The 26710-nt window shown below is 34.1% G+C and overlaps 1 protein-coding gene across 1 annotated transcript in view; it reads right to left on the bottom strand.

The window, feature by feature from the left end:
* Positions 1 to 26710, bottom strand: part of LOC143255327 (ubiquitin carboxyl-terminal hydrolase 2-like) — a 77753-nt gene that overhangs the window by 36740 nt on the left and 14303 nt on the right. Inside the window, exons 2-4 of the mRNA XM_076510797.1 lie at positions 25006 to 25098; positions 17299 to 17425; positions 8667 to 8781 (exon numbers count right to left, since the gene is read on the bottom strand). Of these exons, the coding sequence (XP_076366912.1) occupies positions 8667 to 8781; positions 17299 to 17425; positions 25006 to 25098 (335 nt within the window). The remainder of the gene's footprint in view (positions 1 to 8666; positions 8782 to 17298; positions 17426 to 25005; positions 25099 to 26710) is intronic.

The following is a 26710-nucleotide window of genomic DNA, read 5'->3' on the forward strand; positions in this document are numbered from 1 at the left end:
TTTTTTACCAACGAATAGTGGGATTGACCGTAACATTATAACGCCCTCACGGCTGAAAGGGCAAACATGTTTGGCGCGACAAGGATTCGAACCCGTCCTTGAAGGATAAACTGCAAGCTAATAAATGACGTGACAATGGGATCACCTCCAAGTACAACACTCGTTAACATACCCCTTTGTTACTATGAGCATTCCTGGTTAGATATCTGATAAATCCAAACCGGTTTTATATAGAAGCTTTACTTAAATTAATTTTACTGATGTAGCAGAAAAAACAACACAGGAAATTTCTTTTAGTTATACAACTCAGCTAATTAGATAACCATTTCACATTTGTTTATAGTAAAAAACATATGCAGGCTTACATACTCGATTTAACAGTTTTATTTCAAATTCTTTCAAACGTAACCTTATAATCAGTCTTCTCAATAGAGCATCTAACAACCTTTTTAACATCTTTTTTGTACTAAAATCACCATCTTGCATAATATTCTAATAATCAACGGCAAGCCCTTGCATTTTATTCAAGCTCTAACAAACAAGTTCCTTTCTCACGAATTTGAACCCCCAAAGAAACCTCAAACTGTTGATAATTACCATCAAGACTGTTTGTTCCATGTTTAGGTAAGCAAAGTTTCATAGTAAAGTCACAAATTTTAAGAATAATTAAAACATTTTATCCACAAGCTCATCTAAAAAATGATATGTAAATCACCTTTCGAATACAAAATATATTCAGACCTATTACTTACCCCAATGCCTTCCAAGACCATATATAAATATACGAGTAGTGACTGTAATGCCATTTATATTTGCAAAACAATACGCCAATTACATCTGCACGCCCGCCAACACATGGGAATACCAAGCAGGACCACTAAAAAATCTATTAAATCCACCAAACATCATAATCCTCGCATATGGTGAAAACAACGACCGCTCCATATTGACTGTCAGTTTCAAAGTCATATTATCTAAATAACTCAATACTAAACTTTTACTTAAAGAAAGTTTATCTATAATAAATGAACTCTTTACCATGTTACAAAGATGATATAAATATAGCGAAATTAACAGACAAACTGAAAATGTTCACGGATGTTGAAAAAAAAAATCATCCTTGTTGCTCAACACTTTAAACAACTCGTTCATTCCATGAACGATGTTACTTTCATCGGCATTGAAATAGGATTCAGAACTATGGCACATAGCGAGATAAAAGAAGCTTATTGTATTACTAATTTAAAAACTTTTCAACCTTTCGGAATTAATCTACATCCTGGAATCAGTGATCCCTGTTCATTAGTTTCACCTCTTTTACAAAAATAATCTTATTCTTTAGTTATTTTTATGTAATATGAATGTTAAATTCTTTAACAATTACTGTTTGTTCAGGATAATTTTTCAAACCTGTTTTTATAAATTAATTAATACAACATATCTTTTTCATTTAGTCTCCAGGTAACACCTTTATTTTACTTAAACACCTTAGTATGGTTTTAAATATATATACATCTAGCCAATTCTAAATTAAAATATCCTTTACACCTTTTCACATACACTCTCACCATTGGCTACATTATACCGGAAAGGAGACGCTTATAACAGTATATATAGAAATACACATTTTCTAGAAAACTGGATGACCGTGATGGTGTCACCAAACTCCCTTTATATATATTACTAGTTCGATTACACCACTACTCTCAATTTGCCACTGAAGAAGAAAGGTCCACCTTTCGAAAGCGCTAGGATTATAAAGTTTTATTTTATTTCTATTAGGACTTCTTGAACATATATGTTTTTCTAATATCTTGAATATCTGTAAAATATTGTTACATTTATTGCATTATCATATTTTTTGCCTAATTGGTTGTTTATTAATTTATTTCATCCTTTTATTCTGTATTTTAATTATATTTTATAAAACGTTAAGCTTTATTAATATTTCTACGTAATAACTTACTTTGTTCAATATACCTTACTGAAGATTTATATGTATTCCAAAACGCTCAAAAATTAAATGTTTGTTACTATACACACGTGTCAAATCTTCGTTGTTTCTGTAGTCATTCTGGTTTACGTTATCAAACTTCAATTTCCGTCGAAGGAATCTGTTGCTAATGTTAACATGTAATTGAATAAGCAAATCAGCGAATCTAGTAGCCGATATAAAGTCGCAGTGTCATGGAATGTTTCAAAATTACATGTTAACATTAGCAACAGATTCCTTCGACGGAAATTGAAGTTCGATAACGTAAAGCAGAATGACTGCAGAAACAACACTTACACACTTTATTCTGTCTTACACACTTTATTCTGTCTACTATTTAATATAATACACTACAAATTTATTTTCTTTTTTCAATTATACCTGGGGCTGGCATGACCAGATGGTTAAGGCACTCGACTTCTAATTTGAGGGTCACGGGTTCAAATCCCCATCATACCAAACATACTCACCCTTTCACTATTCGTTGGTAAAAGAATAACCCAAGAGTTGGCGGTGGGTGGTGATGACTAGCTGCCTTCCCTCAAGCCTTACACTGCTAAATTAGTAGCGGCTATTTCAGATAGCTCTTGTGTAGCTTTGCGCGAAATTCAAACCTTTTTTCACCTACAAACTAAATATTGCCCCTTTCCTATTACTTGATATGTTATCCTTGCCCCCCAGTGGCTCAGCGGTATGTCTGTGGACTTACAATACCCCTGGTGGGCAGAGCACAGATAGTCCATTGTGTAGCTTTGTGCTTAATTCAAAAACAACAACAAAAACAATGTTATCCTTATTATAAATTGTTCCTTTTCACTTAATAAATTAAACCAACCACCTCTAATCAACTCCCTTATTCGACAGTATAAAATCACCGTTCGTTGATACTATCTTCTTTATAAGAAGTCTTCGCTTTCACCGTTTCCTCTTCCTATGGTTCGGTAATTTATCACAAGTCTTTCTTTCTTTTTTTTTTTACAAAACACACTACCACTTGCTCACGTGTTTGATGCCTCTCTCATTTTTTATTATCATCTTCAAATATGTCAGTAATGTTTTTGCATTGTGCTCATGTCTCTGTATACCATGACACACTGGTACTTTTCCATATTAATTTATTTTCCTTTCGTGAAGACAAGGCCACTTACCCTTGTCTCTGTGACTCTTATTTATGGAATCTTATGACATTACAATGTCATTATTTTTCCCTTTTGCACCTACTTTAGTTCCTGCCATTTAGTGTTTAGAGTAATCATTTTAAACTTTCTTTTCCATAAATTTCTCCGTTTGCTGCATTTCCTATCTTTCTCTATAACATTAATATGTAATCACTTTTATATAACACTCTTCATATTTACACACCAAACTACCACTTGACTACCTGTTTTTGTTCATTTCAGTTGTACTTGTTATTATTTCAAACAATAAACCACTATTTGTCAAAACGTCTGCACCTATTATCATGTAGTATCCCAAACTACTCCGCTTCTTACTATGCAATATACATATTCATCCATTTCTATCCCAGAATTCAGTAATACACTAATTTCAACAACACAGTGCCACTTTCCTTCACTTTTCTGTCCTTCCCGTCGATAATAAACTATCACTTCTACCAGTTATTCTCTTCTTATTCATCAAAATCACTTCACCTCTTCTCCTGTGTTCTAGACACCTCATTTAATTATCACTTCTCATTACCTTGTTTTCACAAGAAAAATCACTGCTCAACAATTTTTCTCACTATATCTTGGTGACACACTATCATTTTTCCACATTGTTTTCCCTGAAAGATATTATCAATTAATGTCTTTGACCCTCTTAATATATGTAACCTGCTGAGCCATTCCTAGCTCCTGAAGCAGCCAAAGTTAGAGAGTTTTAACAGTGTCACAGAGCTTTAGTTTTTTGATGTGTTGCTTATTCTGCATACATGATTTTTGCAATAAGTTAGTGATCCTTAAGGAAAACTTCAAAGTACCAAAGGGAACTTGACCAATACTCTAGCCAATTTAAGGGGACTGCATGGAAAGACCTTCTAAACATTTCACCCTATGATTAAGGTAAGGTTTTTGTTGACAGATCTATAAAGGAGCCAATGAATAAGCCTGTCTACATAACATTTTGTCTTTGACTGAAAGGTTGCAGTGGCAACATGGATTAATGTGGATGTATTGAAATATATGCTGTAGCAGAAAGAAAAGCTGAAATCAATGGCTACTGAAGTACCTGATTTAATTTCAAACAATCCCAGTCTTTAATAACAACTTATGGTTTCATATGGGACAACAGAGATTCCCAAGTCCAGTTTCAAAGGTTTTGCTATCTCTTTCAGAAAGTGAACTCTTTAAGAAGATGTCTAGTGTATAAAAGACAAAACTGTGCTATAACTATGACTAATGAATTTTGTATTCTGTAAAGGTGTTTCATATGGTGTTCTGACCAGTACTGTTCAAAATATATAAGGGCCAAAATAAATATTGGCAGAAGCTGCACTAATTTGTTTAAACTAGTAGAATCTGAGCTGAGTCTGGTGTCAGAGAGTTGTGACAGTCAAGTTTTGCCCAGAAGAACAATGATTGATTAGTCAACTAGAGGTTTGAAATCATAATATATCTGCCTGTACTAATACATGAACATGGATTTCAACTTATAATTGAAACTCTAGCTGTATTAGGCACTTTAATAAAAGTTAAGCACTTCTGCCAACTTAAACAAATTTTGATGAAAAACGGTGTAAAAACTGGTTTTGAGCTGAGGGATACATTTACTACTTTGTCGTGATATTGTTATTCCTGATCTTGATTTAGATGTTGCAATAATATGGATGTATAAAACGCAAAAATGAATCTGACAGGTGGCCTTCATTTCTGGAATTATCACAGATACAAGATAATATTAATTGGGAAGTTGTTTATGTGAACTGTATGCAAACAGCTTCTGAAATGCTGATCTTATATGACAAATAACGAATTTCTAGAATTATAATATTTGCTAAGCACTAGTACTTTTACTATTTTTTTATAGGCAGTTCATTGTTTGAATAGACCATGTCTCTCTAAAATAGTTTATGAATTACATAACATCTGTAAAGTATAAGTGTATGTTTTGTGATGATACTTCAATATTAAATCTTCATTACACAACGTCATCTTGTACAGCGGCACGGAAATGTGTTGCCAACCAATGAGAACATATCAGTTCATCAAAGGTTCAGGAGTCAGTGTCTTGCAGTAGTCAAATATATTGCAATGGCAGTAATAATATAAAAATAGCAACAAGTGATTGACTGATTGAGGTCATTAGGAGTACCAACTGAAGAACTTGGACATGGCTAGGACATTAGTTGTTCTGTAACAAAGTTAAACAGGACCATCACAAACTGGCTTGTGCAGCACTATTGCTAATAACATTTGGCATTGCATATTCGATTGTTAATGCAGGGTGGTGGTTTGCTGTGAACCACTGAGACATAGTGGACAATATAAAATACAAATAATTGTCCCAAGATCTCCCAAGAGGAGATATAAAAAAATTTACAGAGTGCAAGGATTGGATGGAACCAAAAAGTGTTATGAACTATTACAAACATATGGAACCCATATTTTTATGCTATATTATCACAAAGAGATTAAACATAATAAAGAAAGTTAACTATTTAATATGCTTATTGAAAAACTAAACTCTAGAGGGTGAAGTTCCAGCATAGAAATACAGAAAATTGCACTAGATAAAGTTGGTCATCTGCTTTACAAATTAAGATAATTGCCATATGCTGGGCATTGTGTATTTTTTTTTCTAAAGCTAATCTAGATGCCAATATGTAGTGCAGTCTGTTTATGGTATACTTGGCAAGCAATGTATAACATTAATCAAAGCAACTGGAGAGATCTTTGAGTCAAACATACAACTTTACAAATCAGTTATTCCAAGCTAAGTTGCAATGAGGACGTGCACGTTATCATATAGTATTGGTTAAACAAGCGATACAGGCTGTGAACTTTGTAAACCATGAACAAACCATCTGTGATGAGAACTAACACCTATTTCATGATGGTATACTGTGCAACTGAACAATAATTAAGTGGTAGTTCTCAGAATATCCTAATGTTTGAATGATAAATACACTTCTCAGTAACTTTATATATGATTCATGGCTGAACATAAACACACAACAGTATCCACAGAAATATGTAGTTTTTACAGTTTGCATATGAAATACAGCTTGATAAGTTATAACTATGTCAAAATAAATTTGAAAAACTTTGATTCAACAAAAGTTTGAGCTTGTTGTTTGGGTGTGGATAATTTAAATGCATACAGCATAAAGTAACTTTTAAGTTCTGAGAAATAAATGCTATCATCATCATCTATATTACTTTCTGGCTGATACAGTTCATGTTAGAGTCTCCACTAGAGAGGGGCTCTCCTCATCTTCTTCAATTCCAGATATGTTTATCATTATTGTACTTTGCATCAGTTTCAGTTGCCAGATGCAGTCTCGAGATATCTTCTCTGAGTCTTGGTGGCCTGAAAACTTAAAAGATTCATAAGATTGCAGTGAAATACTGATTTATCCACCTGATGATGACATAGCTTTTCCTGGTGAGCATTGCTTATCATATGCACATCATCTTTTTCTATCTCTGCGGTAACAGATGAATCTAATCAATGCTTAAACTAGTTAATAAACATCTCAGAGTCTTCTAGAGACAACCACAGTTTGTCTTGGTATTTACAGACTGGTCATCACCATTGTGATCCATCATTGCAACAGTACTGTGATGCATATAAGATATAATTAGGAGCAGTTGTGTTGCAACACTGGAGTTTTCCTTTTGCACTTTCAATCTTTCAGTCCCAAGGATGAACTGGGAATGTTTATTAACTCACACTATGACTGGCAAAAGCCTACAATCCAACAGAGGGCTTTTGGGAGGTTTTCTTCAATCTTAAGCCAATTTATCACCACAAATGATGCTTCCTTCTCTCCATCATAGTTTTCACATTGTCTTAGAAGCTACCCTTCTATGGTCATTTGTTATAAACTTTAAGGTAACTAAAGAGCCAAATGAGACAAAGAAATATATTCAGATAAACCCAACAATAACAAAATGAAAATGTAACTTGTGTACTTCATCTATTGTAATTACAGGTAAAAACATTTTTAACACATGTATTAAATATGACCATAATGTATTTATATAAAGGAAGAAATGAACAAGGAGAGTAAAGGAAAAGTTTAACTATAAAAGATAGAAATTTATATCTATTATTACTGAAATAAAACAGAAAAAGGCACACAACACTTGCACCCTTACACTCTGACTAATATAAATTGTGGTGTTATTTTGTGTCACAAGAAAAGTGGAAAAAATCTGGTAAAGTTGGCATTCTGATTATAGATTACTGGTTTCATCTATATACTTTTAACAATATTATTTTGCTTAAAGTGGATGTTCATCACATATGAAAATCCTAAAAGAATTACAGTAGAATGTTTTTCAAATATAAAACGTACAGCAGCACAACATAAAAATCAGCATTCTTACAAATTCCATAAGAATTTCTACAGCAATTGTGTTCTCTATAAACATTAAACTGGTTGTTAACAAGAGCTAAAATCATTATTATACAGACATAAAATGTGCTTGGGCTTTACTCTGATTCTGGCTAACTTCAATGTTATGCTTAAATAGTATGAAAGTTAACAAACTGTATATAAAACAGGTTTTCAGTTACTAGAATACTAAAACTTTTCACGTTGTTAACTTCCTATTTTAAACAATATCTACTACACATCACACTTTGTTTCTCTCATTAATTTTATGTTGTAGTTCTCCCTTTTTTAACAGTTTAACCACCATGTCTTTCCATTACTTTCTCTTTCATTCCATGATATATTGTTATTATAGATCTCTTTCACAAATTCTTTTAATAATCTCAGTTTTTAGTTTGAAGTTTTACATGATACATTACTATTCACCAAATTGTTCTTTTAATTTTTGAACAACAATTCATTGCTACATGCTCTACTTTTTGTGTGTATCATTCTGTGATAAAGTATAATTTATGCATGCTATTCTCTTATTTTACTTCAAATAGCATCATTTTTATCCCTTTTTATTCTCCTCATCATTGAAGTATATGTCACATCTTATTTTCTATCTCTTTATCTTTCTTTTATTGATTTGTATGCTGTCATTTCTTAGAATTTTACACTTGTTCATTATTAACAGTGAACTTCCACATGCTTATCTTCTGTTTTCTTGATGTACTCTAAAATTTATCATTCCTACAATACTATATTTATTTTATTTTCTAATTGACATACTACCACAGTTTATTATCTGCTTCACTATTAATTTTATCAGAAGACAGGCGTAGCTCACCATGAGGTTATTATCTTTCAATAAACTCTTAATATTGAATTGTTGCTTTTATAGTTATTGTCAGATAAAGTTGTGCTTAGTGAGCTAGAATTTGTTAGAAATAACGTAAAAAGTGTATTTTAAAATTTCTATGTAAAATTACTTAGGTAATCTAACAGTACTAAGTACTCAAGGATATGCTTTTATACTTAAGTATATTTTTAGAGAATAAATCTTACCAATAACTAGTGAAGTATGAAGAAAATATTTAAATATGACTGTTTTTATGAAATACAGCTTACCGATAGCCAGTGAAACGTGGAGCAAATCTTTGAATCTGACTGTGAAAATGTTGTGGACTAACAGCAGTGTCAAAGTTACTAGTTTTCCACATGGACTGAAGTAGGCTGGAGAATGCTGAAAACATATTTAAATAGCATAAACGTCACATAATATGACTAAAACACTATATTTAAAGAAATAAAAACAACGTTGAAAATTTTATGCATCGAACTTAATCAGATTTGCAAAGGAACAATATTAAATGGGAAACTAGTTCCTCCATGATCCATAGTGTTCAGTTTGATGGCTATGATTAAAATTATTGGTCAGCACAACTGTTTCCATTGCAATACGTTTCTCTGAAAGTTTGAGATCCACCTAGAATTACACGTTTTGATAAACTTTCCTGAGGTGCTTTATTGTGTGTTGACATCAACTTACAAATCCACATTAAACACACCAAATACATTATTAAATAAATACGACTGTTGAAGCTTAAAGTAACATATACCCTTTACATTGCATAATCCAGGTTTTGACCTTTTTTATCAGAAAAGATATCTTCATAATATGAATTTTGCATGGAAATATACTGAAATAAGTATAAAGACACATTATGGCACATTTAATGTAACATTACGACCGTGGCTAAAAATATACAAATATAAACATAAAGAAATGCCTAACGTTCCTGATAACTTCTGCAAACATGACTGAATGCTTATGAAAATGGGTCCAGACTTTGCAAGGATGCAACACAGATGAGTCTGAACTGAGAAAAACTGTGAAATTTAAATCAAAGTCAAATGACGACACTAATAAGTAGGACATATGCTATATACACTACATGGCCAAAAGTATTTGGACATCCGACCATCACACCCATATGTAATTGTTGAACATCTCATTCCAAAACCATGAGCATTAATATGGAGTTGGTACCCCTTGTGCTGCTATAATAATCTCCACTCTTCTTGGAAGGCTTTTCACTAAATTTTGGAGCATGGCTGCGGAGATTTGCTCCTATTCAGCCACAAGAGCACTGTGGGGTCAGACACTAATGTCGGGCGAGAAGGCCTGGCTCGCAGTCAGTGTTCCAATTCATTCCAAAGGTGTTTGATGATGTTGAGGTCAGGGCTCTATACAGGCCAAAAAGTTCTTGCACACCATCCTCGGCAAACCATGTCTTTATGGACCTCGCTTTGTGCACAGGAGCATTATCATGCTGAAACAAAAACTGGAACTAAAGAGTCTAGTACAAACCATGAAAAACAGATCCACACCAGTATTCCTCCTCCACGAAACTTTATAGTTGGTACTATGCATTCAGGCAGGTAGTGTTCTTCTGGCAATTGCCAAACCTAGATTCGTCTGTCAGACTGCCAGATAGTGAAGCGTGATTAATCACTACAGAAAACGCATTTCCACTGCTCCAGAGTCCAATGGCGATGTGCTTTACACGAATCCAGCCAACACTAGGCATTGTGCATGGTGATCTTAGGATTGTGTTCGACTGCTCGGCCATGGACTCGGTAGTGAGTGTTGCAACTGTAGACAGACGAAGTTTACGAGCTTCAGCACTCGGCGGTCCCGATTTGTGAGCTTGTGTGGCCTGCCACTTCGTGTCTGAGCTGTTGTTGCTCCTAGACGTTTCCACTTCACAGCACTTACAATTGACCGGAGCAGTTCTAGCAGAGCAGAAATTTGACGAACTGACTTTTTGGAAAGTTGGCATCCTATGACAGTGCCACTTTAAAAGTCACTGAGCTCTTTAGTACGACCCATTCTACTGTCAATGTTTGTCTATGGAGATTGCATGGCTGTATGCTTGATTTTATGCATCTGTTACTAATGGGTGAGGCTGAAATAACCGAACTCACTAATTGGAAAGGATGTCCATATACCTTTGGCCATGTAGTGTAACTCGTTAATGGTCATTTAATAAAAAACAATCCTCTCATTAACCTTACCTTCATACACACTGTGTGTACACTAATAATCATGTATATGCTAGTTTAGAAGTCTATAGCATCAACAGATCTGATGAGATATAAACCTCTATGAGAACGTCAAATAGCTACAGTTGTAGTGTTTCACAGCATGTGCTACAATATATCTTTGTACCTATTTTAGTATCTTTTTATACAAAATGTATAGTATGTTTTTTCTAACAAAAGATGCCAAAACCTAGATAACACTAGGTAAAGGGTATATGATATCTTAATGAAAATCTTATGATTTTAATAGCTTAAGTGTAGAGTTACTTTCAAATTTAGTTACTTTTGGAAGTGATAGTTTATTAAAGGTTTATTTACGTAATTTTTGAAATCATACATTGCATAGTTCAATTGTTGTGTGTTCGTGTTTTCTTATAGGAAACCCACGTCGTGCTATTTGCTGTACTCACCAAGAGGAATCGAACCTCTGATTTTAGGGTTCTAAATCAGCAGACTTACCGCTTTTCCAGCTGGGGCCCAATTGTTGTCAATTGGGCATTTTTCTCGTTGTTATAATTAAGTATTATTACTTTATAACATCTCGTACTATATGGAACTTTTTGGGACTCTATCGGGCTATAAATATGCATACACTATAGTGGTGGTTTAAATGTTGTAGAGGTTATAAACACACTATTTAACCATGTTGACTAACTTTGCCAAGAAGAGAAGATCAAGTGACTTGGGCTCAAAGATACTCAAACAACAAGAAGACATATAGAGAGATGAACATAGGCAGAGAAGAGAGGAAGAAAGAGAAATACTGGAAATAGAAAGAATAAGAACATAACTTGAGATCACCATGCTCACCCAAAAGTGAAAAGTATTTGCCAGAAGAACAGGGAAGTCAAAACTAACACTGGAAAACTGTATTTCAGTTGGTGTCACGTCTACAGAGATGCTTCAGATGATGGACTGACATAGCCAACTGGGAAGCTAGTTTTGAAAAACTAGCAGATATATTAATACGTGAACATTTCATGATCATTTGCTCCAAAAGGACACCAAAAGGCATAAGCAAAGGACGAGATGATCAGTATGACAGGATGATATATGAAAGCCTATGGAAGAAGAATGACTGGCAAGTCCATGATTAACTAGTTTTCAACTAAGGGTGGCTGACCAGAAGAGGATACTACCAAAGGTGGCATGTCTTCAAAGACAAAATGGAGAAGGGATGTTATGCTTGTTATAAATTGCAGCACATTGTAAGTAAGTGCAAAAAAAATGGTGTTGGCAAGAAACTAGATAAGAGTGACCGCCGTCATGGATGTTGCTGTCAGAAGAAACACAATAAAGACAACTCGTCAAATTTACCACAAAAAGGCAGTGCTGCCACTGCGATTTAACAATGCATGATTAATAGTTATCTCAAGCTCACAGCCGAGTCAACAATGTTAATGGTAATTCGAACATATGACAAACATCATGAGATGCTAACAAACTTCAACATTCTAGTTGGTAACACTGTATTTCAATGTGTGGCAAATATACAGTGATACTTCACAAGAAGAAATGACGTGGATAAGGGTGAAAATAGTTTTGAAGAACTAGCGGGTCTACAAATACGTGAACAATTCATGATCGTGGGCTCAACTGACATCCAATGTTCTTAAAGAATAGAGCACCAAAAAATATGGATGAGATTATCAACCCGATGGAACAATATATGGAAGCCCATGGAGAGAGTATAACTGGCAAGTTTAAAAGTAACCAGTTAAAGTTGAAACTTGGCAGAGCTGACCAAGAACAGGATACAACCAAAGATGAAAAGAACTTAATAGGCAAAAGATGATGCGCTTGTTATAAAATGGCGCACATCACAAATGAGTACAAGTTTGTCATCAATAATCAGCCATAGAAGTCTCATTAAAGAAGTTAGAGTTACCCATAAAGTATTGGCAAGTAATAAGAAAAAAATGACAGCAATCATAGATGCCACTACCAGAAAAAATAGAAAAAACACCATGTCGGATTCACACAAAAAGAAAGTGACTCTCCATGATTAATCAGTGCATGACTGATGGTCATTACAAGTTATCAAATAGGTTAACAGTGACAGCAGTAATTGGAGCATGTGAGAAATATCGAGAGATGATAACAAATTACAGCTTGTTAGTTTGGTGAAAGTCCTACAAAACACTGGGTGTATCAGTGAGAACTAGTCTAGTATCTGACGACCAGATTATAGGTAAGGTGCATCTGTGTATATGCTGATTTATGAGACAGTGAGAAAGTGTCTAAAGCATAAAAAAGTGAATAAAAGTGAGCATTCCGTACTGTGGGGTAAATCTTGAAACCATGTATATAAAGGCATACATCTACGTCTTGGTAGTTGGCAATATACCAGGAAGCAGACATTTGAAAGAACCAGACAAAAAGGAGAATGATTAGGTATCTACAGTCACCACAAGAGCTCAATAAAGAAAAGCAAGCTCCCACAAATCTAGAAAGGTGACATCTCAAATGTAGGTTCATGGGAAATGAACAAAGCACAGGAGACATATCCTTCACCCCAGAAAATCTAAGATAGTGCCTGGAGAAACGTCGAATTCACAACGGAGTGAGAAGCCATTCATGACAGAGCAACGTAGCTGAATAGCTGTGGACTTCATCTGACCACTAGTATCTGTAGCTGATAAAGGTAACTGATACATGTAAGAGTAGTAGACTATGCAACACATTACCTAGAAACCATAACATAAATGAAGAAGGTTTTCCAAACGAAGTCTCCACTGAAAGAAGGCTCTGTTACTTCAGAAATAATGCGAGAGGTGTGCAGACTCATCAGAACTAGGCCACTCTTCACCACCCCATACAACTCCAGATATAATGGACTTTATGAAAGAGTCAATAGAATCTTAATAACATGCTGAAGACGATGTACTAAGAAAGACCGCGTGAATATGACAGGTATTTTCAGGTAGTATTATTTGCTTACTGAGAAATCCTAAAAGTGAAAGAGCACAACTTTTTCACTTTCAGCTATTGTAAGCATAATAATACGAGATCTGATGCAGATATTAAAAGATTAGTTAGTTGGTTGGTTTGGTGTTTTATGGCACAAAGCAGCTTGGCTATCTGCGCCAAACATCCGGTAAAAAGTTAAAATTAAAGTAAATTTAGTAAAATTCACAAACGAAATTAAGGTAAAACAAAACAAAGTTTAAAAAAACATAAATGATATTAAAACCAATGTTTACATCTAGTCTCCAGCAGTGAGAGAAAAAGTATAGTAATGATGACTAACAGGTAGTTCAAACAGCAGTGTCATCCACCTGAAGTTGGCCTTTCCAGTCCTGGTTTCAATTTATTTAACGTTACGGCTATTTTCTTATTTCAAATCGAACTAGATGGATTTTGGTTATTGAAAGGGAATCACATTAAAAAAGATCTAATGTAAAAATTAAAAAATTTAAATAGCATTAAAAAGATTAATTGCCTTTAAAAAACTAAAAAAAATTCCAAGGTGGACAGCACCACCATCACCAATAACACTGGTTAATGTTACGGATAAACCTTGGGACAGAACATGTTTAAAATGGTTGCGTCATTGAGAGTCATAACGACGGCAGATATTGAAAGAACTGTGGAGCGAAGAAGAAGAGCCAGAAGTAAGGAAGACATACCAGTACATGATGGACTTCAGAAACCCACTGAAGAAAATTTGTCCACTTGTAGAGAAAGTTCGTATGCAGCTCAAAGCAGTCAGAAAATACATCTAAATAGATTTATAGAACCTGAAGCTCGTGACGAAGTTCGACTCCGAACTTATTAGCAACCCCTGGCTATCATGGCAAAACAAGATGGACTAAATTCTTTACCAAGATCAGTCTCAGTAAAGGTTATTGGAAGATCCCGATGGAGACAGAATCTAAAAATAAGACAGCCTTGGTGATACCAGACAGATGCTACCAGTTCAAGAGAACGCTTTTTAGATTAGTCAACTCAGCAGTAACATTAAGTCATATGATGAGGAAGATATTTTACAAAGTTACAACATAGAGCATTATGTGAATGTCATTTTGCCCCACACAGCCTGAGAGGAATGAACTTAGAATGAATAGGGGCAACAGATATGACCATTTAAGTGCTACTCAATTGTTTTGTGCCAGACATTCAACATATAACCATGGATAAAATAAACTAAATCACATACAAGACGCATCAACTTTGACGATCAAAGAGTAAGCCAGATCCTTCTGAATGTTAATAGAATACTATGGAAAGTTCGTCCAAAACTATGTTGAAGTCGCTGCACCAGAAACACATCTGACCAAGAAGGGTCAACCTAACAAAGAAAAGGGGGAAAAACATAGCATATGACATTTCGGAAGATTCTACAAACATTAGAATGACAGTCTTCAACGAACTCTTCAGCATTCAAGCCAATACATCAGACCTTGTAATTGGAGCAATAATTTTGGAAGAATACGAAGACAAACTGTTCTCAATTGAATGAGAGTTTTTGACCATAATATTTGCACTCCAGAAATTATAGAACTATCTCTATGGAAAGTAGTTCATCATCCAGAGAGACCATCAGCCTCATGAATACATTCAGAGGTGTAAGTTCAATGTGGGATCAGTATATTGGCATAGTATCTCCAGAACTACCAATTCTGCAATGAAGCAATCAGGAGGACTACAAATGTTGCTACAGACAGTATGAGCAGATTTTGTCCATGTACTGGAAACAGTCTTTGTATACAGTGTAAAACAATCTTGTAAATATTTTTCTGGAGAGGAGTTCATTGTTCGATATACACGACTTTTTAAATTTAATTCTAGTATTATGATTTAGATGGTTTACATATGTAGCGTTTGTTTTGTTTTTGAATTTCGTACAAAGTTACACGAGGACTTTCTGTGTAGCTGCCCCTACTTTAGCAATGTAAGATCGTCATCACTACCCACAACCAACTCTTGGGCTACTCTTTTACCAACAAATAGTGGGATTGACTGTTACGTTATACCACATGGCTGAAAGGGCAGGGGTGTTTGGTATAACAGGGATTATAACCCGCGACCCTCTTAATATTGACAGTCGTAATAATGGTAAGTCGAGCACCCAAACCATCTGGCGACGCCAGGCCCAAGTATAGAGCTAATGTTAAATTTTGTTATTTTTAGAAGCAATGGTTTATTTTAGGGTTGTTTACATAATTGTTTTCAAATCATATATTCTATAGTTCAGTTGTTGTGAATTAACGTTTGTTATATTATTGCATCGCATTACCAGAGCCTTCTAAGCTTCCCTCTTTATTGGGCCCGGCATGGCCAGGTGAATAAAGCACTCAACTCGTAATCCAAAGGTCGCGGATTCGAATCCCCGTCACACCAAACATGCTCGCCATTTCAGTCGTGGGGGCGTTATAATGTGACGATCAATCCCACTACTCGTTGGTAAAAGCATAGCCCAAGAGTTCGCGGTGGGTGGTGATGACTAGTTGTCTTTCCTCAAGTCTTACACTGCTAAATTAAGGACGGTTAGCGCAGATAGCCCTTGTGTAGCTTTGTGCGAAATTCAAAACAAACAAACAAACAAACCCTTTTTATTTTAACTGAGTATTATTGCATTATAATATCTCATACTGTGTGAAATATTCTAGGCCTCTGTCCGGCTGTAAATATGCGTGAAAAATATAATTCGTGACACACATATATATAGATCTATATTGCATGACTATGAGAGTGACAATAAAAAAAAACGTATAAGGGTGATTTTTGCTATTAAATTATCAAATATTGTATTTTAATTACAGAATAGAAAAGAATAATTCGTCTTGTCAATTGTGTTCATAATTAATTAAAGTGAATGATGTAGACTGCCAAAAAGGGATAATTTTTAAAGCTGTGGATACAAGTGATAATCAACAGTAAGATGAACATTTGTATATACGCTTACTTGACTCAATACGTTAGTTTAAAACAAATGAACTGTTTGATATTTGCTTTTGTTGAAATGTATAGCCAACAAGTCACAAATACTCCTATAAAGAATCTGAACCATACATACAAAAACCTGACAGTCGTAAAAGTCCATTGCGAAACTTGAAAAGTATATGTTCGAATTTAAGTGCTGTAATTCCACGTTCTTCAGCCATTTTATCCTGTGCAAACAGCCGTTGATTCTTTGACTGAAAGACTGGTAACTTATGGTTTATGAGCCTTCATCAACTACAGTTCTTCTTATTTATTTTCTTAAGAGTACCAAATATATATATCAGTTTAATCATAGCTAAGGATTATGTAATTCGTTAAGTAAAATATTATAGAAAATTCAGAAGAAAAGTAATGTTTGAGTATTATGTTACTAAAACTTTGTACGAAATTATATCCAAAAAATAAGTCATGTATGGTAAAGAAAGAGTATATAATACGCGTAATTAGCGTTTTCTTAAAGTGGAACTTGTTTTTTTCCTTCTCAACAACAGAATAAAATTATATACCTAGAACAAATTTTAGATTGCAATATTTTTATACATAACGTGCAATCTACAAAACTGATTTGAAGATAAGTGGTTAACGTGTTAATGTGTATGACAGAAAAAAAAATGATATAAATTTATCAAAAGTACATTGTGAACTAAAGTTAATTTGATTTCAGTTAATTAAGCATAATATGTGAATTAAATAAAGAAAACAAACTTACATTTCATTAGAACTCCTTTCATACTGCTGGTCGAGGTGTTTATATCTATGGTGTAGTTATCTCGAAGACAGTAATCCAACAAGCATTTGGTATGACTAAGGCACTGAAGTACCGAGTTCATAAAACACTAAACAAATGTAAGAAAGAACATTATATTTTAAAATGGTAACATATCATCAATTCTAAATGATTTTTTTATACTAACGAAAATACATGCACAACAGTACAGACAAATATTAAACTGACCAAAATAACTGGAATTTAAATTTAATAATATTGCTACAATCTGAAATTAATGTATATATTTTTTCATATCCATATGCTTCAGTTGTGGGTTTTGATCAAAGAAGTTATGATCTTGTTACACTAATTTATAATAATTGTCGAAAAAATAGCTCTCACAGATCTCTAAATTATACAAAAATTCAGGTTGCTCTATTTATGAGTATCTAACAGTTAAGTCTAAGACTAGTGATTGAGCGTATCGTTTCATAATGGTTAATAGGGTTGATCAAGTATTTGTGTATTTAATTCAACAAATAATCTAATGTTATCTCTAAAGACATTGTATTGAAATAGTAATTCAGTAACCAAGTATTTCAAACGGCAGTCTGCTGGTAATAAACACAAAGAAAATAGATTTAATCCACCAAGTCCCTTACATAAATTACACGATATTGGATTGAAACGTCAAACTCTTTATTCCTCTACCGCTCTCAACTGAATAATTTTTATTAGTTAATTGTAACGACATAGTAAGGATCTAAATACATAAATAGAGCAGAGTTGTGTGTCTGGTGTTTCATATTGTAAAGAAGTTGCTGATCAAATTTATATACTGTAATATTTGGTAAAGAACCCAGGTTACACTTAGCTAACATTTGGTAAAGAACCCAGGTTACACTTAGCTAACATTTGGAAAATAACCCAAGTTACATTTAGATAACATTTGGTAAAGAACCTAGGTTACAGATAAGAATATACGAAAAAAAACTGGACAGAATAAGTGAGGTAAGTGGTTAATAAGCCATACATTTCGAACATATTATTGGCGTGAACTAGCATCAGAAAATAACACACATTGATCAAAGTGCAGATTGAACTTGGTCCCCCTTGAACTTCCATATTAAAATATTTTCAGAATACTAAGATGTACCTTGAACAGTCGAACACTTCCCTGATGCGCTTTTCATTAATATCCAGTATTTATATCTAATCATTGTTCATTTACAATCTTTAAGCTTCTTGAAAGCTCCGTGGATTACTCCAGTAACCACAACAATTCTCTAAAAGTCTGCTACAACGTGCTTAACCACATGGCTACCTCTAAATCAATAGATCGTAATAGAAAAGTGCCATAAGAAGTATAGAAGCCCTGTTTGGGATTATTTTCAAATTGAATGTATATTATAATAAAAATAAATAAATATCTCGGTACTCGTTTGAAAAACCGTCCATAAGAAAAATGACAGCTTATATCACAAAAGACAGATGTTTTTCACTAATTATTATGTACTCTTCCCGGACATGTTGAAATGAGTGAATGAGTTTGTTTAGAATTAAGCACAAAGCTATGTATGCTCTGCCCACCACGGGTATCGTAACCCAGTTTTTAGTGTGTAAGTCCGCAGACATATCACTGTGCTACTGGGGGGCTAATGAGTGAATATAAAAAATATTAAGATTCAGTTTTGACAGTAGAGTGTTTGTGTGTGTCTTTTTTATAGCAAAGCCACATCGGACTGTCTGCTGTGTCCACCGAATGGAATCGAACCCTTGATTTTAGCGATGCAAATCTGTATGCTTACGCTGGCCCACCGGGTTACTAACATTTAAGTATCCGCATTTACTTAAAATATTACATCCGTGATTGTGGCCAAGAAAGAAAGTAATCGTGTGTCTCCAGAAAAGTATTTTAGTAGATTACTCTGAAAAAAAACAAAAACATACAGGAACGTAAGCGTAGAACGGTTGGAATAATGTTATTGTTAAAGCAGTCTCAAACTGGAAAACGTAACTTACCATGCTTTAGAGACAAAAATCAGGTGGGCGGAATTCAGATTCAAATGCTTTTTTTCAATAAATATTTCATTGTTTAACAAAACTTCATGATAAGGTGGTGGTTATATTCTAGAAACAGAATTGCGCCACGTATTGGTTTACTCTAAGGCCTAAGCCTACAGTAATACGGCACTGTGTGATAGAGTGGAACGGATTAAAAGAAAACAAATAAAACCGAAGGTTAAACTTAAATCAGAAGTAATTTAGTGCAGAATGATGAGTGGACAAAAATAAATATCATCTATAAGATAGATTTTATAGAAGTTTATATTTATATTGTGTTTTTGTTAGCTTTTGAATATTTGTCTGTCTGTTTGTTTTGGAATTTCGCACAAAGCTATTCGAGGGCTACCTGTGCTAGCCGTCCCTAATTTAGCAGTGTAAGACTAGAGGGAAGGCAGCTAATCATCACCACCCACCGCCAACTGTTGGGCTATTCTTTTACCAACGAATAGTAGGATTGACGGTAACATTGTAACGCCCCCACGGCTGGGAGGGCGAGCATGTTTGGCGCGACGCGGATGCGAACCCGCCACCCTCAGATTACGAGTCGCACGCCTTAACGTGCTTGGCCATCTTTTGAATACGTTAAACTATTTAGTAATGCAGAAAGAAATGGACAGTGAATGTGATGCTGTCAAGTAAGATCTCATTTACAAAAAGTGCTAACTCTAAAAATCAAACCACAACGGTGATTGTAATATACTTACATAACGTATTTAAAAATCTAGAAGACCTTTCAAGATACAAGACAGAACGAAGTTCATTAACCATAGAAAATTATCAAGTTTCGTAAAGCTGATATTAATCTAACCTTTAGAATCAAGAACATATGTCGACTCATTGACAGGGACGTATTTTTTGGCAGGATGAAAGATTATGAAAAATAGTGTAAAAATTTAAGTCATCATCGTGTCGTATATAGAAACGTATCTTGTTAATACAGTTACTTAGAACAAAGAAATATGGTATGACATAACATTGACCAACCTACTTTTATAAGAATGAAATTAAGTTGAATAACTTCGAGTAACAGCATGCTAGTCATCTACCAAAAATGTATATTATATTTAAATCTGTTTTGCTTCATATTGGAAAGCAGGAAATAGACGAAGATATAATAACCTTATTTACTAACTTAACCAGACAATAACTATTGAATAACTTGTCAACGTCCCTCACATCTTTCTGTATTGTCCACCAGTAGGCTGTGCCGTATAGATAAAAGAAAGCGGTTATGTGAGGAGGATAATTAACCTCACTGTGTAAGAATAAGGCATTTTGTATGAAACCTGCACAGCAGCTGCAACGTAATCTGATAGGTGGTCTTAACACGTGATGAAAACAATATAGCTTGACTTAAAGAAAGGTCATATAATTTACAACATGAGGAAATTCCAACAACTATACAATGGATTACAAATACATCAAAAGTTAAATTTAAATTTACTTTTAAAATTGTAGGTTTATATGATTTTAGACATGAGAGGTTATTCGTATAACCTATAAACTAGTTAAATTTTTGAGTTTCATTAAAGTTAATCTGATGACAATGTTATATTAACGCACAGTTTAGGAAAATAAAAAAATCTTAATTAAACAACAGTTATATCTAAATTTATGAATTACTCCAAGTGTCTAAACATGAAAACAAAATTATTTTAAATTTAAAGGATTATATATCCCGACTTTATCACTCTAAATTATTTATCAGTGTCAACGACTTTTATTTAATTTTGAAATAAAATAACATTTTGTTACACAATTATTTAATATGTTAGTGATCTAGAAATTTTGTTTTATTGAAACAAGGTAGTAATAAATATTTTATTTATTGAATTTAAGTGTGAAATAGAAATTTAGTTTAGTGTGCTAAATTAGAAAAACTAAGATTTTGTTGAATAAAATGTTTATTTTGAGCAATAGTAGCGCTAGGATTAATCAGATTAAGCCATTACTTAAGGACTTGAAGGGGTCCCTAATTCACGTAGATCATTTTAAACACTGTACTCATTTGAAAAACAAGTCATAAAAACGTTACAAAAATACATCATTCCGTAATAACCAGGCGTTTAAAAATCGCAGTGACGTGCACAGAAAGGTTGAAGAGTTATCAGGTGGGCTTAGGCCCATGACTTTGTACTACAAAAGCGCCCTTTTTTTCTGTCATAAACAATTGTAAATAACTACTAAAAGATACGCTTGATTTTGACACTTTCTTTGTTCCGAGTTATTTGGTGGAAAAATTTCAGCCTTAAAATGAGTGTAACACAGAGATTGTATGTATTTAAAGAAACAAAAAAGAAATATGCTATTACCTGTTAATACGCAATAATTCGGTACTTAGTTTTAGATTTTAAAAGTGTTTATACGAACCAGTGAATGGGAATAAATAAGAATGTATTTGCATTTGTCGCTTTTTTTTACAATATGTGTACCGGAGGCAGCCCATAATCCCCATAGTTTCACCTAACAGTTCATCCCCCCAAAAAATGGTTCAGCCACGTGAGGGTTAAGAACCCTGTAAAGGAGTAATCAAATCAAGTGTGCTGGGGATACTTCAGATCAGTTTGTTGTTGTTGTTAATCAAGTGTGCTGGGGATACTTCAGATCAGTTTGTTGTTGTTGTTTTACGATTTTAAAGACCTATAGCGAAAACAATCTCTCTATAAAAGATCGTGTTTACCAACAGACTGAGACCTAACTCAATCAAATCACCTTTAAAAGCTTCGAAACATCAGCACGTTAATAAATTATTACGCATACTTTTTAAAAGTGATCTTTTCTCTTAAAGTCTAATTGATGTTATTTTATCACCTTCACATTTTCTGCTTACTTATTCATAACTCAGGTAAACTCATCAGTTAAGTCGTTGCTTAAGTAAAGATAAGGAAAGAGAATCGATATAAACATTTTCAGAAGCACTCACCTTAAGATTTCTTTTGCCCACTTTTTGAAGTAACAGTATATTTATATTTATCTTCAAAACTGAGAAAACACGACTCTGATAAGTATTACATGATCATATAATAAAGATACGTTTATCGTTCTCAAATCTCGAATGTTATTGTTCACACCAGTGTTCCACTGAGGAAAGCTTATTAGAAGTTGGAAGTGACACATCTCCTTCAACCACCACACAGACTGAACTAGAACAAACATTTTTTTTTTTTTATGGGACTTCATAACGATCACTTATGTTTGTTTGTTTTTGAGCTTCATGCAAAGCTACACGAGGGCTATCCGTGCTAGCCGTCCCTAATTTAGCAGTGTAAGACTAGAGGGAAGGCAGTTAGTCATCACCGCCCACCGCCAACTCATGGACTACTCTTTTACCAACGAATTATGGAATTCACCGTCACATTATAACGATCCCATGACTAAAGGGGTGAATGTGCTTGGTGTGACAGGGATTCGAACCCATGACCCTCAGACTGCATGTCAGGCGTCCTAACCACCTGGCCATGCCGAGCCTATCATTTACGAAACAGTTTTTCGTACAGCACTGGATAAACCTACTTGTGATAGAAGTTGTAGTGAGAAAGTGACCACAATTAAGAAGAGTGTATTACGGGTGTTCGCGAACCTTTATTTTAGGGTGGTATCGATCAGATATTTTGCTTAGTAAGAACGATCTTCCTAGTTCGAGTAATAAACCCATAATTCTTGGCAAAACATTGATATGCACAGTATAAAATAAATTTTGTTAATGCTTTCTCAAGTTTTGTTCATTTTAAACACAGTCTAGTAGTAATACTGTTAATACAATTTAGTATATTTAAACTAAATATTAAAGGCTTAGATTTTAGTTAAAATCATGAAACTTAATTAATTTGTCGCACATGATTCGTAAGAACACCAGCTGTCGCTAACTTTGGAGTGATAGACTAGAACGATTTATTGCGTTACGTACGTTACTTACTGCACTTTCAAATAACGGTATATTTCAATTTTATTTTAGTAGTTAAGTAAATGTTAGTATATATCAAATTTATGGTATTTGCCAGCAAGACTGATCAAAGGCTGCGCCAGGATTTTTTCGTGGGGGTTGAGGTAAACTGTGGAGGGGCTTCCCAAAATGCCATCAATATGAAGTATAGATGGTAAATTAAAATAATGTAAATACCAAGGTACATTTCAGAAAGGTGTGATATTTTGAATTGTGTTTTTAATGCAGTTTTCATTGGAAACTCATACTCTGATTAATAATGGGCAGCTAATGGGAGTGAGCGGAAGGGGTGGCGTGCGGCTGGCATCTGGATCTCGATCGGGCTGAGCCGATCGCTAGCCGTACGCAGAGCGTACTATGGTCAGTGGCTCGGTGATCATACGTTTCAGGTGTTCGAGGCGGGAATCACGCGCTCGAACAAAGCAAACCCGCTGCCTGGATACTGAATGGTCATAGTAGCACCAAAACAAAATGTCTAAATTGCAGTTGACCTTCACAGAAAGGCTGGTTTCTTCATAAGTTCATATTATTCATACAGGCCAAACTGTGATTGTGATATTGTTCTTATTATCATAAGTGTGACAAGCACCTGTTACAATAATGTAACTACTACATTACATTAAATTAGGCACTTCTAAATAGCCCAATGACAATTTCAAAATTCATTCTAGAATTGTTTAGAAATATTATTTGGTCAGTTAACATTTAAGGTTATTATCTAATCATAAGTATAACATTAACTGGATTGTAAATCACAATTTTAAGTGTATGCCACAATCATCAGTACAATTTTGGATGGCTGATACACAATGCAAAATGATCTCACAGATAAATGAAATTAATGAGTAAATAACCTTTGGTTTATCAAGTAAATTCCCTGATGATCTGTTGTAACATGAAATCAACGTGGTTGTCTAATCTTCGTCAAAGCTCAAGATAGAATGGAATTACACAGGGAGTGGCAATACAGTGCATGAGTTTCAGTGCATTCAGTACGTTACTATAGGACGCATGACACATACTTCCGTCTTAATGAAGACGTTGAGTTTCATAGATCTATGTCTCTTTGATGTTAATTGTTAAGCAACAACGACGATTGTGTTTTCCATATTTTATGAATATGTGTAGGTAATAATATTGGAGGCTGAGGGGGGCACAAGCCCCCAAGTCCCCCTTGGCGCCGCCCCTGAGACTGATACATACATTTTCTTTCTTAACAGAAATACATTTTAATATACAAACAACAATACAATTTAAAATAATGGTTACCGCAAATAATGATTTATATACAACAATTTTACACACAAACAACATTTAGTCTTATATTTGCGGAGGAATGGTGAAAATAAAACATGCATATTTAGAGAGTGGGCGCGATAAAAACTTTCTCAAAACACTGGACTAGGCAACTATTCATCCACCAACCACAACTCTTAGATACTCTCAGCAGACCAAAGAGTAGAATTTTATCGTCACTTTTATAATCCATCCTCGGCCTTAAAATTTGGAGTACAACTTGTAGGAAAAGTATTAACGGGGTGTGAACTACGAAACCTCAGTTCTACAGTCCAGCATGCTAGTATTATGCCAAGCTTGTTCCAGTTTATGCTGAACTACAAATCAGCGTACTTTCACAGGAGGAAACATGTAAAGACCGTTATAGAACTCTTAATTCTATAAAATTTGAAATAACTTACCGTGTTTCCAAGATTTCGTAAGCCTACGAGTCCTCCTTTATGCAGGTTATCCCTTGACCTACTGGCATAAGGTTTAGCGATTTCAACACTTTCCTGCATAGAATAGTTTATACATAAGTGTAATTAGTAATTTAGTATAATTTGTGAAATTACAATTATAGAAACTAAAACTTAAATATAAAGTACAATTGAATTATTAAACCATTACATACTTTTTATACAAAATAAAAAATAAGAGACTAGTGAGTGTGTGGGCTTTAAACCATTCGCCCATTAGCCCATAATTCTGAATCGAAGGCATCGTAAAAATAGCTTCCATTAACAATTCTTCGATTATTCGTGTTTCACTGAATAGAAGAATTTGACCTTTACTTTTATAACTCAGCTACTGCCCAAAAATGCTTATAATGATTTTGCAACAAAAATCCAGACTATGAAATCTTATATTCCCAATCTAAGAACTCTAACCATAAGAACACACCCTAATATTTCCTTTATAAATCCATGTTGACTGTCTGACTAAACTATAAACTTCAAGTGATTCTTCAAAGCATTTTTCCCTGTCACTAAAACATTATTAACAAGTCTAAAATTCCTTTGAAAAGGATGAGTGGCAGTTTTTTTGGCACCCCCCGAGCAGTAGTCTACCAAAAATGAGAGCAAAAAACTCTGAAATCTGGACCTTAATCAGTTTTAAAACCAGAACAAACATTATTTGGTACAGGAGACTTTTCTGTTCTCAGTCTCTCAATTTTGTTCTCACGAACTCCATTAGAATCACTCGTCAAGCAGCTCTTTCAAATAGAATCACAAAATAATGGTTCTATCCAATGTTCCCTTTGATGATAACCGATTAGAAAACATCATTTAAGGGCTCAACATCAACAAAATGTCTAGCACTATCCTTAAAATGTTTAATTCTTACATTCTTCTTTCCTTTAATAAATCTAAAGAAATCCTTACTGTTAATTCAATATTAGAAGGTAATTATTCATCATAAGGTTTTTATGATATCCTAATTTTGTTTTTCGAACTTACACCTCAGTCCCCCATGACGAACAAAGTGTTCATAATGCATTGTGTAGCCTTGTTCTAACATACCGACACCACCACCAACAACAACAGTTTATTCTCTTACAGCTTTTTGTAGCCATTTATATCTTCCATCCTGGCCGTCATTTAAAATTTGCTGAATATATATTATGTTTATATCTAATTTCATCCATTAATTCTCTATTAAGACTCACATGTCTACTATGGTCTTTTGTCATCTATATGGGACATGCTTATGCTGAATTAAAAATAATCAATTTATTCTTCAAAATTTCCACACATTTCTTCACTGAATGATCTCCTGCCAATAGTAGTTTTCAATAATCAATAGTGAAGATATGAAATTTAACTGTAACAACGATCCTAGGCAACAATCTTTACAATTCAAATATATACAAATACAAATAGATGGATATTCATTTATGTTGTTTGAAATTTGGCTGTTCGTTATCATGATTTTATTTTAACAGACTCCAATTGCTAGTTTATTGTTGCTTGATGGTGTCAACAAAAGTTTGAAAATTATGATCGTCTTACTTGGGTAACTTGTTTATTTAACAGCTAACGTGTAGCCGTGAAAAATGACAATACAAATACTACCACCCCCACAGTATACTCTTTCCTCACATTTCATTGTTGACTCAAATAAATA

Source organism: Tachypleus tridentatus, chromosome 7 (assembly GCF_004210375.1).
Source record: "Tachypleus tridentatus isolate NWPU-2018 chromosome 7, ASM421037v1, whole genome shotgun sequence".
Classification (NCBI taxonomy): Eukaryota; Metazoa; Arthropoda; class Merostomata; order Xiphosura; family Limulidae; genus Tachypleus; species Tachypleus tridentatus.